The following is a 12750-nucleotide window of genomic DNA, read 5'->3' on the forward strand; positions in this document are numbered from 1 at the left end:
CTGTACCTATTTCCAGACAGCACGAGGCTGTCTGTGATGGGTGTGTGGGGTCCTCCAAAATGCTAGTGGCTTTGCAGATGCAGCGTGTGGTGTAAATATCTGTGTTGGGTGGGAGAGAGACCCTGATGATCTTCTCAGCTGTCTTCACTATCCACTGCAAGGTCTTGCGATCCAATGAGGTGCAATTTCTGAACCAGACAGTGATGCAGCTGCTCAGGATGCTCTCAATAGTTCCTCTGTAGAACGTGGTGAGGATGGGAGGTGGGCTTTCTTCAGCCTTCGCAGAAAGTAGAGACGCTGCTTGGCTTTCTTGGCTATGGAGCTGGTGTTGAGGGACCAGGTGAGTCTCAGTCAGAGGAACACCAAGGAATTTAATGCTCTTGACGATCTTCACGGAGGAGCCATCGATGTTCAGCAGAGAGTGGTCACTCCGTGCTCTCCTGAAGTCAACAGCCATCTTTGATACATTAACCTATACTGAGACCTGAGAACAGTTTAGTTATATATTACTATAGTACTAACATATTAACCTACACTGACCTGAGAACAGTACTAAGATATATTAACCTACAATGACCTGAGAACAGTTTAGTTATATATTATTCTACACTGACCTGAGAACAGTTTAGTTATATATTATTCTACAATGACCTGGGAACAGTGCTAAGATATATTAACCTACACTGACCTGAGAAAAGTACCAAGATATATTAACCTACACTGACCTGAGAACAGTACTGAGCTATATTAACCTACACTGACCTGAGAACAGTACTGAGATATATTAACCTACACTGACCTGAGAACAGTACCGTTATATATATTATTCTACACTGACCTGAGAAAAGTACCAAGATATATTAACCTCCACTGACTTAATACATGTCGGTACTGTTCTCAGGTCAGTTTAGGTTAATATATCTCAGTACCGTTCTCAAGTCAGTGTAGAATAATATATAACTGTACTGTTCTCTATCTATCTCATATCTATCTGTATGTTATTTTTGCCAAGACCTCCAGCTCAACCCTGGCACATTTGTGCTCCTGGCTGAAGTTTTCACACACATTTATGACTCACCATGGTACTGTGCCTGCTCTCAGAGAGCTTAATCTGTTCTTAAGTCCATCCTGAGGATAGGTTTTAGAAGTGTAAACAGAGAATTTTCTTTAGAGTCCCCACCCCATGCTGTAACATATCTGAAAGTAGATTTACTGCAACGAGTCAGACACACTGGCTTTAAAATGGCTCTCAGAGACCATAACGCTGGTAGCCACACACTTGGTGCCACTCTAGCACACTGCCAACAAGATGATGTCATACACTCTTTCAAAGTGTGTTATGGTAGAGTTAACACCCTTATTACTTAAACAATCACATAAGAGTTTCTGTTCATAATGAGCATTTTTTTAAATTTTTTATTTCATAACACATGAATTAGCTCTACGTACATTTAGCAGAAAAAAAATGCTATTATTTCTTTTGTACAAAATGAGACAATACAAAAATACTAATAGTGATACATTTGTAGGTGTAGTTCTTTTTTAAAAAAAAAACTTAATATGACAAATCTACAATAGTTTAGTAAGCTAAATACAAAAAAATCTGTCAATCAATGCTTGTTGAAGCAGCAATTTGTAAATAACACAGGTCATGACACTTTGTTTTTATTTATAGTGGATATATCTAAATATGTTCAGAAATAATATTTTACATAGATAATTTTAGTGATCTATACATTATTTATATATTTAAAAGGAGAAAAAAGGACAGTTTGCTGAAATTATAGGACGGACTAGACAATGTGAGGGATGTGCAACATGTTGGAGCTTGTGTGGCTTGTGTAGATGTACTATATGGTATGTAAACTAATCTGGCAGCACTGTACAGGTGTTAGCGAGAACAGCAGACATTATTTTAGTTAAGAAAAGGTCAAAGAGGCATTTCAAGAAAATAAATCCACAGTTTTCTTCCATTTTTTTTCTTCACATGGTAACAGTCCTTTGCACAGAGGCAAGGACTAGGTGCAGAAACACAGTGAGACAAACACACATACAACAAATCTCACTCATACATACTCACACACATACACAAAATGTGGCACTGAGAGATCTTCTGTGGTGGGACCCCACACCTTGAACATGTTGGGTTGGAGTTCTGGCAGGCAAATTAATTAACACCATCCCTGGCTATAGATACAGTTGGCACTGCTGTTGAGTGATTATGTGCATGGAAGGGAGAAGAATCCATACCAACCAGCAGAAGAGACTCATTCACCCCATCCAAAATGAAATGTGCCAAGCCAGTGCAGTAGATTAGACTCGACATGCCCGTCCCCATCCCATCCTATCCCATCCCATCATCCCCAGCACAAATCACACCCACTGGATGCAGAAGCACGGCTCTGCCATGCTCTCTCAGCTGGGTGGACATCTTGAATTCACTATTTCACTATTAAAATTTGACAAACTTCTGTTATCTACAGCCCACCCTCCCCTCGCCCACCCTCCCCTCGCCCACCCTCTAAAATCCCAGTAAAATGCAACATCCATTGGAGCTAGGCTTCTGTGTGGATAGCTTAGCAGGGATGGGTCTAGTGCTTGAGTGTCAGCATATCGTAATGGTATGTGTAGTCCACTAGATTCTGCAGGACTCTCACATACCACAGGGTAAGAATTCACTAATATTCAGTCTACCACACACTAAACCTCATCGAGCGTCCTCAGACTAGACCGCCCAGACAGCGAGTGGTGACGATTTATAATGATCGGATATAGTGCTATAAGTTATTCTTCTTTATATTGTTAATATATCTGTGCTAGTAACATTGCAGGTAATAAAGTATCATTCCTATAACTAAGGAATTTGTTGTCTTATACTGGCGAAAGGCCTCGGAGACAAGAGAGAGGAAAATGGGGAAAACTCTTCATTCATTTGCCATTCATCCATTCATTCATTAGTACTTGTTTTGCTTTCCTTCCTCTCCAGTTAGAGTATTGCAAAGCAAGTTAAAGGCCCACTTAGTCCCTGCTGCTTTGGGAACAAACTCCCCAAAATAAATGACTTTTCTTATGATTGTTTAGCTTTCACAAATTGGGCTCAAATAAGAAACAGCAAGGTTTGTAATAGTACAAAAATAGAGAGTCTCAATAGTAAAAAAAAAAAAAAAAAAAAAAACTCTGTCTCCTGCCCCTACATTCTACTGTCAGATGAGAGAAAGAGAGGGCAGCAGCTAAAATGCTGCTTCTCTTCATTCACAGGTGGCTCTTCAGATTCTTCAAAGGTATGATTGAATTCTAGGGATGCTTCCTTCCATATCCTCCTCTCACACAATGTTGTGATGGTTGTTCCTGTCTATGATGTCAGCGGAAGGCAGGAGTTCTTTCTTGATTGGCGATGGTGGAGGACTGACAGTCTTCTCTTTGGGCTTGAACAGGTCCGACACATAGAAGACCTACAGAGGAGACAAAAGAAAACAAATGCAAGTTAAAATGAAACTGGAGTATCCGGAAGTAACCTCCAAAGCATGGGGAGAACATGCAAAATCCGCACACACGGAAATGGCGGGATTCGAGCGCCCAACCCTGGAGGTGTGAGGCAAACATGCTAAACACTAAGCCACCATGGCCCCCCAACCAGTACATATAAATTTATAGTGAATTTTAATGAGACAGTTTTAAAGCACACAAAACTCCTACAATTCAAATGTCTTGCAACACTTTTTTAAAGCACAGCTTTTTAAATACTCAATTAGCCTGTGACTAATAGTGGAGTTATTATGTTCTCAATGTCGTCATTCACCCCTTTGTCCTCAGCAAGCCCCGAACTCAGCTACTTCCATCTCTGAGCTCACATTCTGATAACGAGTGTCCAATCACAACAGTCTTTCAAAATCACTGAGTCAGAAGGGAAGACAAATGCCTCCACATGTTTCCCTGGGCCCCCCTTTAAGAAAGTGAAGTCAGAGTGAACCATGTGAGAGGCGCGGAGTAAGGAAAAGATATCGCCTGCCAGCCATAGCTGGTGATGACATCACTGGAGTAACAGGAAAACAGGGGGTGGATAATAATTGTGCCTGCGGCAGCAAGCCAAGCCCTTCCAGGAGGATTCTCAAGCAAGGTCAATCTGGTGATCTAAAACTCCACCTGGACTGGCTTATAAGGCCAAATGTAGAACGAATCTCTGACATTTGGGCTTGGAAAAAGTCTAGATTATTTAGTGTTTCTGGCAGAGCTGATGTAAAGATGAAGCCAACACACTCTCACAGTTCACATAAGCCAGGTTACAGTACATGTACGTCAAAAGTATATATTATTGCCATTTCAAGATGAGAAGTTATGGTTCAGGTGAGGGCGATGTGCAACAGAGATTGGCAGGGTTTTTGTTTATGACTCAACTTGTATGAAATCCAACAAAATCATTCGTTTTCATTAGAATTTCTTCAAATTTACATGGCATCGGTAGATGAAGCAGGCTTTCAACATGTTCAGTCTTCCACACCCATATGTTTGACTGAAGCCTGGGCTACAGCTGAGTGAAACGCTAATAGCGTGGAGTAACAGATTCCAACAAGCCTGCCATTGCGTACACACACACACACACACACACACACACACACACACACACACACACACACACACAAAGAGAGCTTTGCCATAGTTTGAGGCTGCACAGTGTAGAAAGGGCAGCCTTATTCAGGGTTTGCAATTGCGAGTGTACAAGTGTACATGATTAGCTCATGCCATTCTCGATGTGACCTTTAAGCACAAGTATGAATGACATCAGAAAACTAGAACATAATGCCCCTGATTAATTGTATGTGTATGTCATTATTCCTCGATGGAGTACATGATAGTAATGAGATCATGAGTATATAATAGCTCTGTGGCACATGAGCCATCCTTTTACACAAAAGACTAACACTATGATCTCTGCCCTTTGACCCCAGGCAGTAATGAAGCTTTATCATGGAGGGAGTGCTTCCTGTGGCGAGACCCTTCCATGTGAAAGTGTTCTTCCTCTGCACTGTTACCCCATTGTGTTCGAAATGCCTCATCAGCAACAGGAACCAGTGTGGCTTGTGTGTATTTGCATGTAAGAATGCATGAGTTTGTCTTCAATACTGTCCCAAATGGAGTTTTAGGGGCCTTTTAAAAGTGGCATTAAAGGAAGTATCTACTTTATGTCTGTGAGGTTTGTACACAGAATAGGTTCTGAAGTCAATCATGCTTTCAAGTGAAGTTCACACTGGAGTTTTACTACTTGCCAAAAGAATATTTTTCCACTCTTTCATTTGAAACACTGAGAAATGGTGCTTTAGTTTTTCTACTTGGAAAAATGATAGTATATTACTCAAAAGTACAGATTTATTAGCATTAATTCCCAGAACTTAAAGCTGTTTGGTTCCTGTTTTAGATCGTTAGATTTTTTTTAAATACATGCCTTATTTTTTGTCTTTGGATAATCCATAATTAAAACAAAAATATTTAATTCTGGTGAAATTCAACCACATGGTGATGAGATGGAACTTTAGGAGCCCAGACTTTACAGCATCTGACTTCTGAGTCAAACAGGAACTGACAGAATTAATCTATCACCATCCAACCGTTGTGCCAGCGGATGTTGGAAATTTTCGAAAGTAAATCTGCTGGAATAGAAAATATTTTGGATCTTTGAGCTGCTTGGCTTTTTAACAAATATGTTACGGGAAAGGAGTATATAAAGACAGACAGGACTACTGACCATAGCCTTAATGTTAACAGGCTAATCATAAACTAATAATGTGTGTGGTCTTCTCCGTGTTAAATTTAGAGTGCAGACTGTGCTTGTATGCACAGGAGTGTGTGGGAGCCCATAATTTGTTTTAGGGCACGGTGCATCTGCTTAACGACTGTGAAGACAGCATCAGTATTTGGTGCATATTCATTCCCTGCGTAACTTGGGCTGACTTTAATAATGCTGTTAATATTTCCTCAGCTTTACAAAAACAAAAACATTATTTTTGGCTCCACACTGCCTCCCCAGCCTGTCAAGAGAGCTGTCACTGTTGGAAGAAAAAAAGGCAAGCCAAACGGGCAGACATATGGAAGAAAACGATAGGATATCAGAATATATATCTTGGCGCGCAGACCAGCAGAGAAGAACTCTGTCTTAAACTCTTATCAGTGAAGGAACATGAGTCCGGAACAGTGACCATGACCCTTAGCGCTCTAGAGGAAAGCTGGGATACTGGAGGTCAGGAAGTGTAGAAAGGAGAGGAGGAGCATGTAGAGTGAGAGTGGAGAAATGGAAAGAAGCAGAGAGGAAAAGTCAGTTGGTGTATTCCTCTCCAGCTGTTTCCCCCCCTCATCTACCATCCCCTTTCTGTAAGAAGCACTTCCAAACTGAGGCCTGCCTGGTGTATGCAACATCTTCTCTCTTTAGTATGCACTCAGAAATTGGGTCAGCTTTGATGAATTGATGAAAAACATCAAAGTGTGGGCGGAAGAGCAAAAGGATGTGACGGCTCTCCAAAGAAAGCAGACTACCGCGGGTTTTTTATTGGTTTATCAGACAAAACACAAACCAGGCAACCTTTGGCTCTGCCTGTGAAAATATAGCTCATGGTCTATAGACTCTATGTTGGTGTGTATATGCCACACTTGGGAGGCTTAGGAGGTCCTTCTTTCTCCACAGATGGAACTCAAGGAGCTCCACGTCTGGAGTTTCCTTTCATCAAGCAAGGACCAGCAGATTGACGATACTCTGAGAGTCAACTTCAGCTAATGAGGAGCAGACGCCAAGCCTGTCAGCAGCTCCGCACCACTGCCAAAGCTCACCAGAACACACCACTTAAAAGTCAGGACTCACCACTTCAAAGCCGCTTTAAAGCCTGTTGCTTTGGTATCAAATCAAGAATAAGAGATTGGTTTCTTCTATACAAACCATCCTACCCATGAAAAAAATTAGGCTTCACACCAGAATAAACACCAGCACAAACATGTAAGAAGTGGCTGGGTTTGGCACTTTGAGTCTTCAGTCGTGCCCCAATATGGGGCCAAACGCTCCAGTATGTGATTGCATAAAACTATAACATTAGGTCCTGGCAGTGTTTTCATTTGTTCGGCGTCCACGTGCACTATATGTACTTCCCATATGTTCCCACTGAACTCTTGTTGTTAGAGATACTCTAATTGGGTTTCCAAAGTGTTTGCAGATGTGTGCGTGTGAGTGCAGTGGAACAGGCAGAGGGGAGAAATGGGAGTGGGAGAGATTCCAGTGCAAGGTCATAAAAAAATCGCACGGACGCCTTAATCTACAAGGCTGTGCTCTCACTCTTCCTTTTAACATGTTCTAGGGATTGGTTGTCACAGACATGCACGTTATGCAGCACTTGCTATAAAAGTTGAGTTGAGCTTTATTTTAATGGACAAAATATTGTAGAAAAGGCTAGTTAAAAAGGAAAACTATTCATAGGAAAAATGGATTGTGTTCCTGTGGTACGAAAAAAACAAGGGATGGGGTGCTTTAGAAAAGCATTTGGAATCTTTCTCTAAAAAAAAAAAAACTTGCAATGTGATACAAGGACTTCAGTGTTGTGCAAACTGTTGGAAAGGGTGTATGTACACTACTTGTGTACTACGAAATGTAGGAAAACAGCCTAAGTTAAATTTTCCTGTGCTTTCTGGGTAATGTAGTCCACCAGAAATGTGGCAACATGTGCCAACCACTGACAAATGACCTGGTACAGTTGGAGCAACAGTGACTTTGCCAGGATTTTGTAATCACCAAGGGAGTCTCTGTGAAAGCACTTTTCATTGAAACGCCAGTAACAATTTCCATGTTTGCCTTTGGCCCCCTGTTCAGAGGCAGTGCAAAGGCAGTTATGTGCTGGGCAAAGTGGTTTTTGAGTTGAAGGTGATGTGGGGTAATAGTGCTTCCATGGTCTCATGCCCTGCTGGTTTCCCAAATAATTAAAGATATTCATGTCTTAGCACTTCTGAGGTGATTAAAAAAAAAGACTCTCTACAACTGGACAAGTCTGTTAACACAGAAAACGAGAACGAAATAAAGAGACAAAGAGGGGTTGAATGGTGGAGAGGGTATGTTCTGGGGAATGTCTTGGTCTGTCTCCAGTGATTTGGTTTCCAGACTCCAAATGGTCTTCTGTCCTCACTTTGACATGAAGGGAAAAACAGCCAATGATTTTGCAATTCTTGACTGCCTCTCCTTGTGGCAAGCGAAAACCTCACCGCATAACACTTCCGGTCTATACGAAGACAAAGAGAATTCTACAAGAAAAGATTCTCAGTGGGAATTGTGTTTGGGGTGAACATGTCTAGTTATAAACTTCTGGTTTAAAAAAACCAGCATCAGAATGAGGGAAAAAGAGGCACAGAGCCTTTGCATGGCTGCTCTCAGCACGTGGTTTGTGTTTGTGGGCGCGACGTCTGCTGTTTGAGGCTGCTGCTGCAAACAGCGTGTGTAAGTGTATGTGAGTTGAAGCTGGTGGAAACTCGGCGCCGCCATCGTAACATGAACTGAGAACAGAGTAGTTAACCCTTAAGTTCTGTATTTTAAATGTGAAATAATGCTAGAGATTATTTTCCAACAGTGCTTGGTTCAATTCAAACAAAACAAAGGTAACTTTAGTCTTTTATGTACATTTACCTCTGTTCAAACACATCTATCATCAGGATGCCCAAACATGTGAAATGATTTTGTGAAACTGGTATTTGATATACTGGGTGTGATATAATGGTATTTAAAATATTTTTATCAAGAATCAACCAATCAATGTTGCATTGTTAAGTGATGATGATAAACATGACAGATTAAAGCAGCCTATCACAGTATACTGTATATGAGAAGAAAATGATGGGATGTGGAAAGGGATGAAAGGCAAGATGTACTTACTATGCAGTAGCCCACCAGCGCTCCTTGTACAAAGCCAGCGAGCACGTCAGTGGGATGGTGCTTATGGTCTGAAACACGAGACAGACCGGTGTAGAAGGCCATCATCAGAAGCGTGAACTGGACCAGTGGCCTCAGGAGACGAGCTCCACGCCACGTAAACCGAGACTGCAGGTAGAACTGGAGGAAGAGACAGAAGGAGAGAAGAGAGAGAGAAGCCTTCACATTAAAACAGGGCTGTATTTTAATGTTAGTAGACGTTTTCAATACAGTAAGTGTCAGTTTGAAATTAGAAAGCCTCAAGCCGGCAGAGGAAGGACAGCAATTGCCTGACTGTTTCTAATAAATAATTCTCTCACACAGCTGTACAAACAGAAGAGGAAGCAACCCACACATACTCAGATTAAACAAATACTACACTATACTACAAACTCTTTCCAAAATACCAAATGAGACTTCTTCGCTAAGGAGGCTTGTAGCACGTGTACGAACTTTTCCAACCGTTGATGTGTCAATGTAGCATCGTAGACGTCTACCTGGATGTTCTTCGTCATTTATAGTCTCCTTGACCCAAAAACCTTGAGAAAGAATGCATTTTCTGGGAACAGGAAGGCCCTCTGGATCAAGAACACACCAGCAGTCAGATGAGAGCCAGAGTTAATGAGGAAGTGGCAGGTAAGGGTCAGTAACTGGATGACGCAGCAGGCAGTAAAAGACCCCAGAAGACAGATCTCACAGAGGGGCAAATGTAAACACCGTTCATTTCCTGCAGTCACCATCCAGAGGCTGCACATCTATCAGTGGCATAAAAAAGAACAATTTCCCTTGTGCCAATTTCCCTTTCCCATGGAGGTGAACTGTTAACTAACTCCCGTCACACCCACACCATATCAGACAAAGAGTGAAGCCCAAAGTGTCAGACAAAACAAACAATAGCACGGGAACATTAAGATTGCCAGCTAAGGTGCGGACGAGGTCAGTTTTGTCTTCCTGAACGATTTGCCGTTCACATCGCTGCTATTGTATGTGTACCAGAAGGAAAGGATCCCTCCCTACGGATGTTTGGAAATGGAGTTTCCTCACTGCTTCTAGTTCTCCGGTCAGGTCAGGATGGGTGGAGCTCGCTGCTCACCGCTAGCCAGACAGTAACCCATAAGCTAAAAATAAAACCTTTTTTGTTCATTTTTTTATCCACATATAGCATATACAGTAGCTGCAAAGATTCCACAAGTTTTACCTCCACCTAACACAATACACGATCATTTTACATACAGAAAACAGCCCACACATCAGCTAATCAGGTCTGTTAATCCCCCATTCACAAACAGCTCACAGCAAAATGGTGATAAAAAGCTAAATGTGATTGCGCACGTGTGTGGGCATGTGTTCTAGACACTAACCCTCACTCAGTGTGTCGCAGACAGATTAGATTAATAGGCACAAAGCTATTATACAGTCATGTTAAAGCATGAAACAGCCAAACACATACAGTATTACTGCATCCTGACTCAGCAAATGGGGAAGAAACTCAATCCAGTCTCGCTTTCTTGGACTGCCTGCCTGCTTTTCTTCCAAATAAAAGTCACCAGCCTTTTTAAAGGAAAGAAAATGGGTTTCTCTAAAAGGCCAGCGATAGACCACTGTTCAATATGAAACACTTTTTTTTTGATTTACACTGAACAACCAAGAACATCTTTTATTCCAGGCAAAAAAGCAGCATTTATTGGATTTGATCAAAGTCTTATGTGAACAGTTTTTATTGCTTTAAATGGTTCTATGTACCTACTTCCATTAGCGAGCATGTGATTTCTCATAAACACCAAATATCTCAAGTTTATAAACCCACAAGTTTGACCGACACTTTATTGTATGTTGTTGCTCGTACAGTCCGCCCTGTTCCGTTTGCAGCCAGGGAAAACCGAGGGATATTCTAACTTAAACCTCGGAGTTATTTTAACTGCTGACTTGCGGATACTCGCCATTCCTTTTGCTAAAACAAACAGTAGTATCCATATAGGAATTAAAAACAAACACATAAATAAAGCATTTGAACACATTCTCATGGAAAACGAACAGGACGTTCTCGGGCCAAAGAACTGCGGCCTGTGGAGTATTTGTCATAGAGTGACTCATTAGTGCCAGGTCATAAAACTGACAAAACAAGGACTAAACTCTTTGAGAGCATCCAGTTATGAAGACAAAACTTTACTTGTGGTGGGATAAAATGCCCTTTCTTTGTCAAAGACTTTCAATTGCTTAAGGATTAGGTATCAAAGCAGAGCCTGGTCATAAAAGACTATGAAGGCTATATGTTGCGTCATGTCATTCAGAGTATAAAATGTACTGCAAATCAACACAATTAAACAAAATGCACAATAGTAGTTAAGCTAATCTTCTCGTCACATGACATGTAAAATGATGGGAGAGCTCTCATTTACGCTATTCCTCTCTCACCCACTCTTCCCTTCTGGCTATCATTACGAATGCTACACAATGCCTGGAATGCTCTTGATTTCACTCTGAACATAAACAACTGACCACAAAACAAAGAAGTCAACCAAACCCTTGGGATAGTACACACCATGAACAGATTAGCATACACACAAACACACAGGAGAAGAATGTGACACCATCCAACTACCCCAAACCACATCTAATGGTAAAGCTGAACTTATAAAACTGTATGTCAAGCACAACTATCAAACAACAGCAATTAGTTCCAAAATAAGCACATGCAGGAAACAAAATGGGGGGGGGGGGGGGTGTTGGCTGAGGATTAGTTAAGCCACGATTTACACATAGCGGACTGATGCGTCTAGACCTGGAGACGAAGATTCTGGGACATTAAGGACCACAGCATCCCTGCAGGGCAACATGCAGTCTCTCTCGGCTAGTTGATAACAGAGTGTGCTTGAAGAAACACTCTTCCGAGCTCAGATAGAGCCCTTAGCTATCAAAGTTCTGATAAAGTCAATGTGGTGAGGACGTCAAGACACACACACACACACAAACACACACACACACACACATACAGCAGTGTTCAGAGCCCTTGATCTCCTAAAACCCATCAGGAGCTGGGTGTGGATGGAAGACAAAGTGTGTCCTGATACTCTTATCCCAGGGTGAGGTGTAACACACACACATACTCATACTAAGCTGAGACATAACACACTCATCCAGGAGATAACATGCTTTCTCTTCCTAGGATTCTCTTACCATGCATGCATTCCCTGCAGGCAAGTGGATCACACGATGTGATACACCATGTAGGGGTGGTGTGGGGGAGTCTGGCTGGCCCAGTGGAAAAGAGAACGGTGTATTTTTAAACTGCTAGTAATTCCTTGGACTCCACACATAGCCATGAACAAGGCCATGCAACCATATAGTAAATATTTGGGCCTATTGGTAGAATATTCCTCTCTATTTTGGGGAGAGACCAGGTGAAGTGCAAAAATAAGTAAAGAGAGTAGATTTGCTAAACAAAAGACCAAAGAGAGGGTGGGGTTTTTCTCCAGTGTTATGGTAGATTCTTTTCTTTTTTTTCATAATGCCATGCAATCTTTTTGTTTTGCTCTCTGAGGCAGGCAGCACACAGCCAGGGTTCTCCACATTTTCATCTGAGGTCAGCCTTAAAGAAAGTAACATGGTGAGCCAGGATCTTTTTTTGACATGACTCCAACACTGGAAGTAATGACCAAAAGCAAGCACCTCAAAGGTCATCACTCTGCAAATTCACCCCTTGGTCAGTCTTTAAGAGTGTCTACGGTGTCCCATCATTTCCTAACTCTACCAGCTGGCTTGTGTGGTTTGGGCACTACATGGATGCCTCAAACCAAAACCCAAGACTTCAGCGGCTAGAG

General features: G+C 41.7%; 1 protein-coding gene across 2 annotated transcripts in view; it reads right to left on the bottom strand.

The window, feature by feature from the left end:
* Positions 1–3156: 3156 nt before the first annotated feature.
* Positions 3157–12750, bottom strand: part of plpp3 (phospholipid phosphatase 3) — a 31291-nt gene continuing 21697 nt past the window's right edge. For both annotated transcript variants that reach the window (XM_053613976.1, XM_053613977.1), the window contains exons 5-6: positions 8894–9070; positions 3157–3452 (exon numbers count right to left, since the gene is read on the bottom strand). In XM_053613976.1, the coding sequence (XP_053469951.1) occupies positions 3324–3452; positions 8894–9070 (306 nt within the window). In that variant the 3' untranslated portion in view covers positions 3157–3323. The remainder of the gene's footprint in view (positions 3453–8893; positions 9071–12750) is intronic.

This window comes from Ictalurus furcatus, chromosome 25 (assembly GCF_023375685.1).
Source record: "Ictalurus furcatus strain D&B chromosome 25, Billie_1.0, whole genome shotgun sequence".
Taxonomy (NCBI): domain Eukaryota; kingdom Metazoa; phylum Chordata; class Actinopteri; order Siluriformes; family Ictaluridae; genus Ictalurus; species Ictalurus furcatus.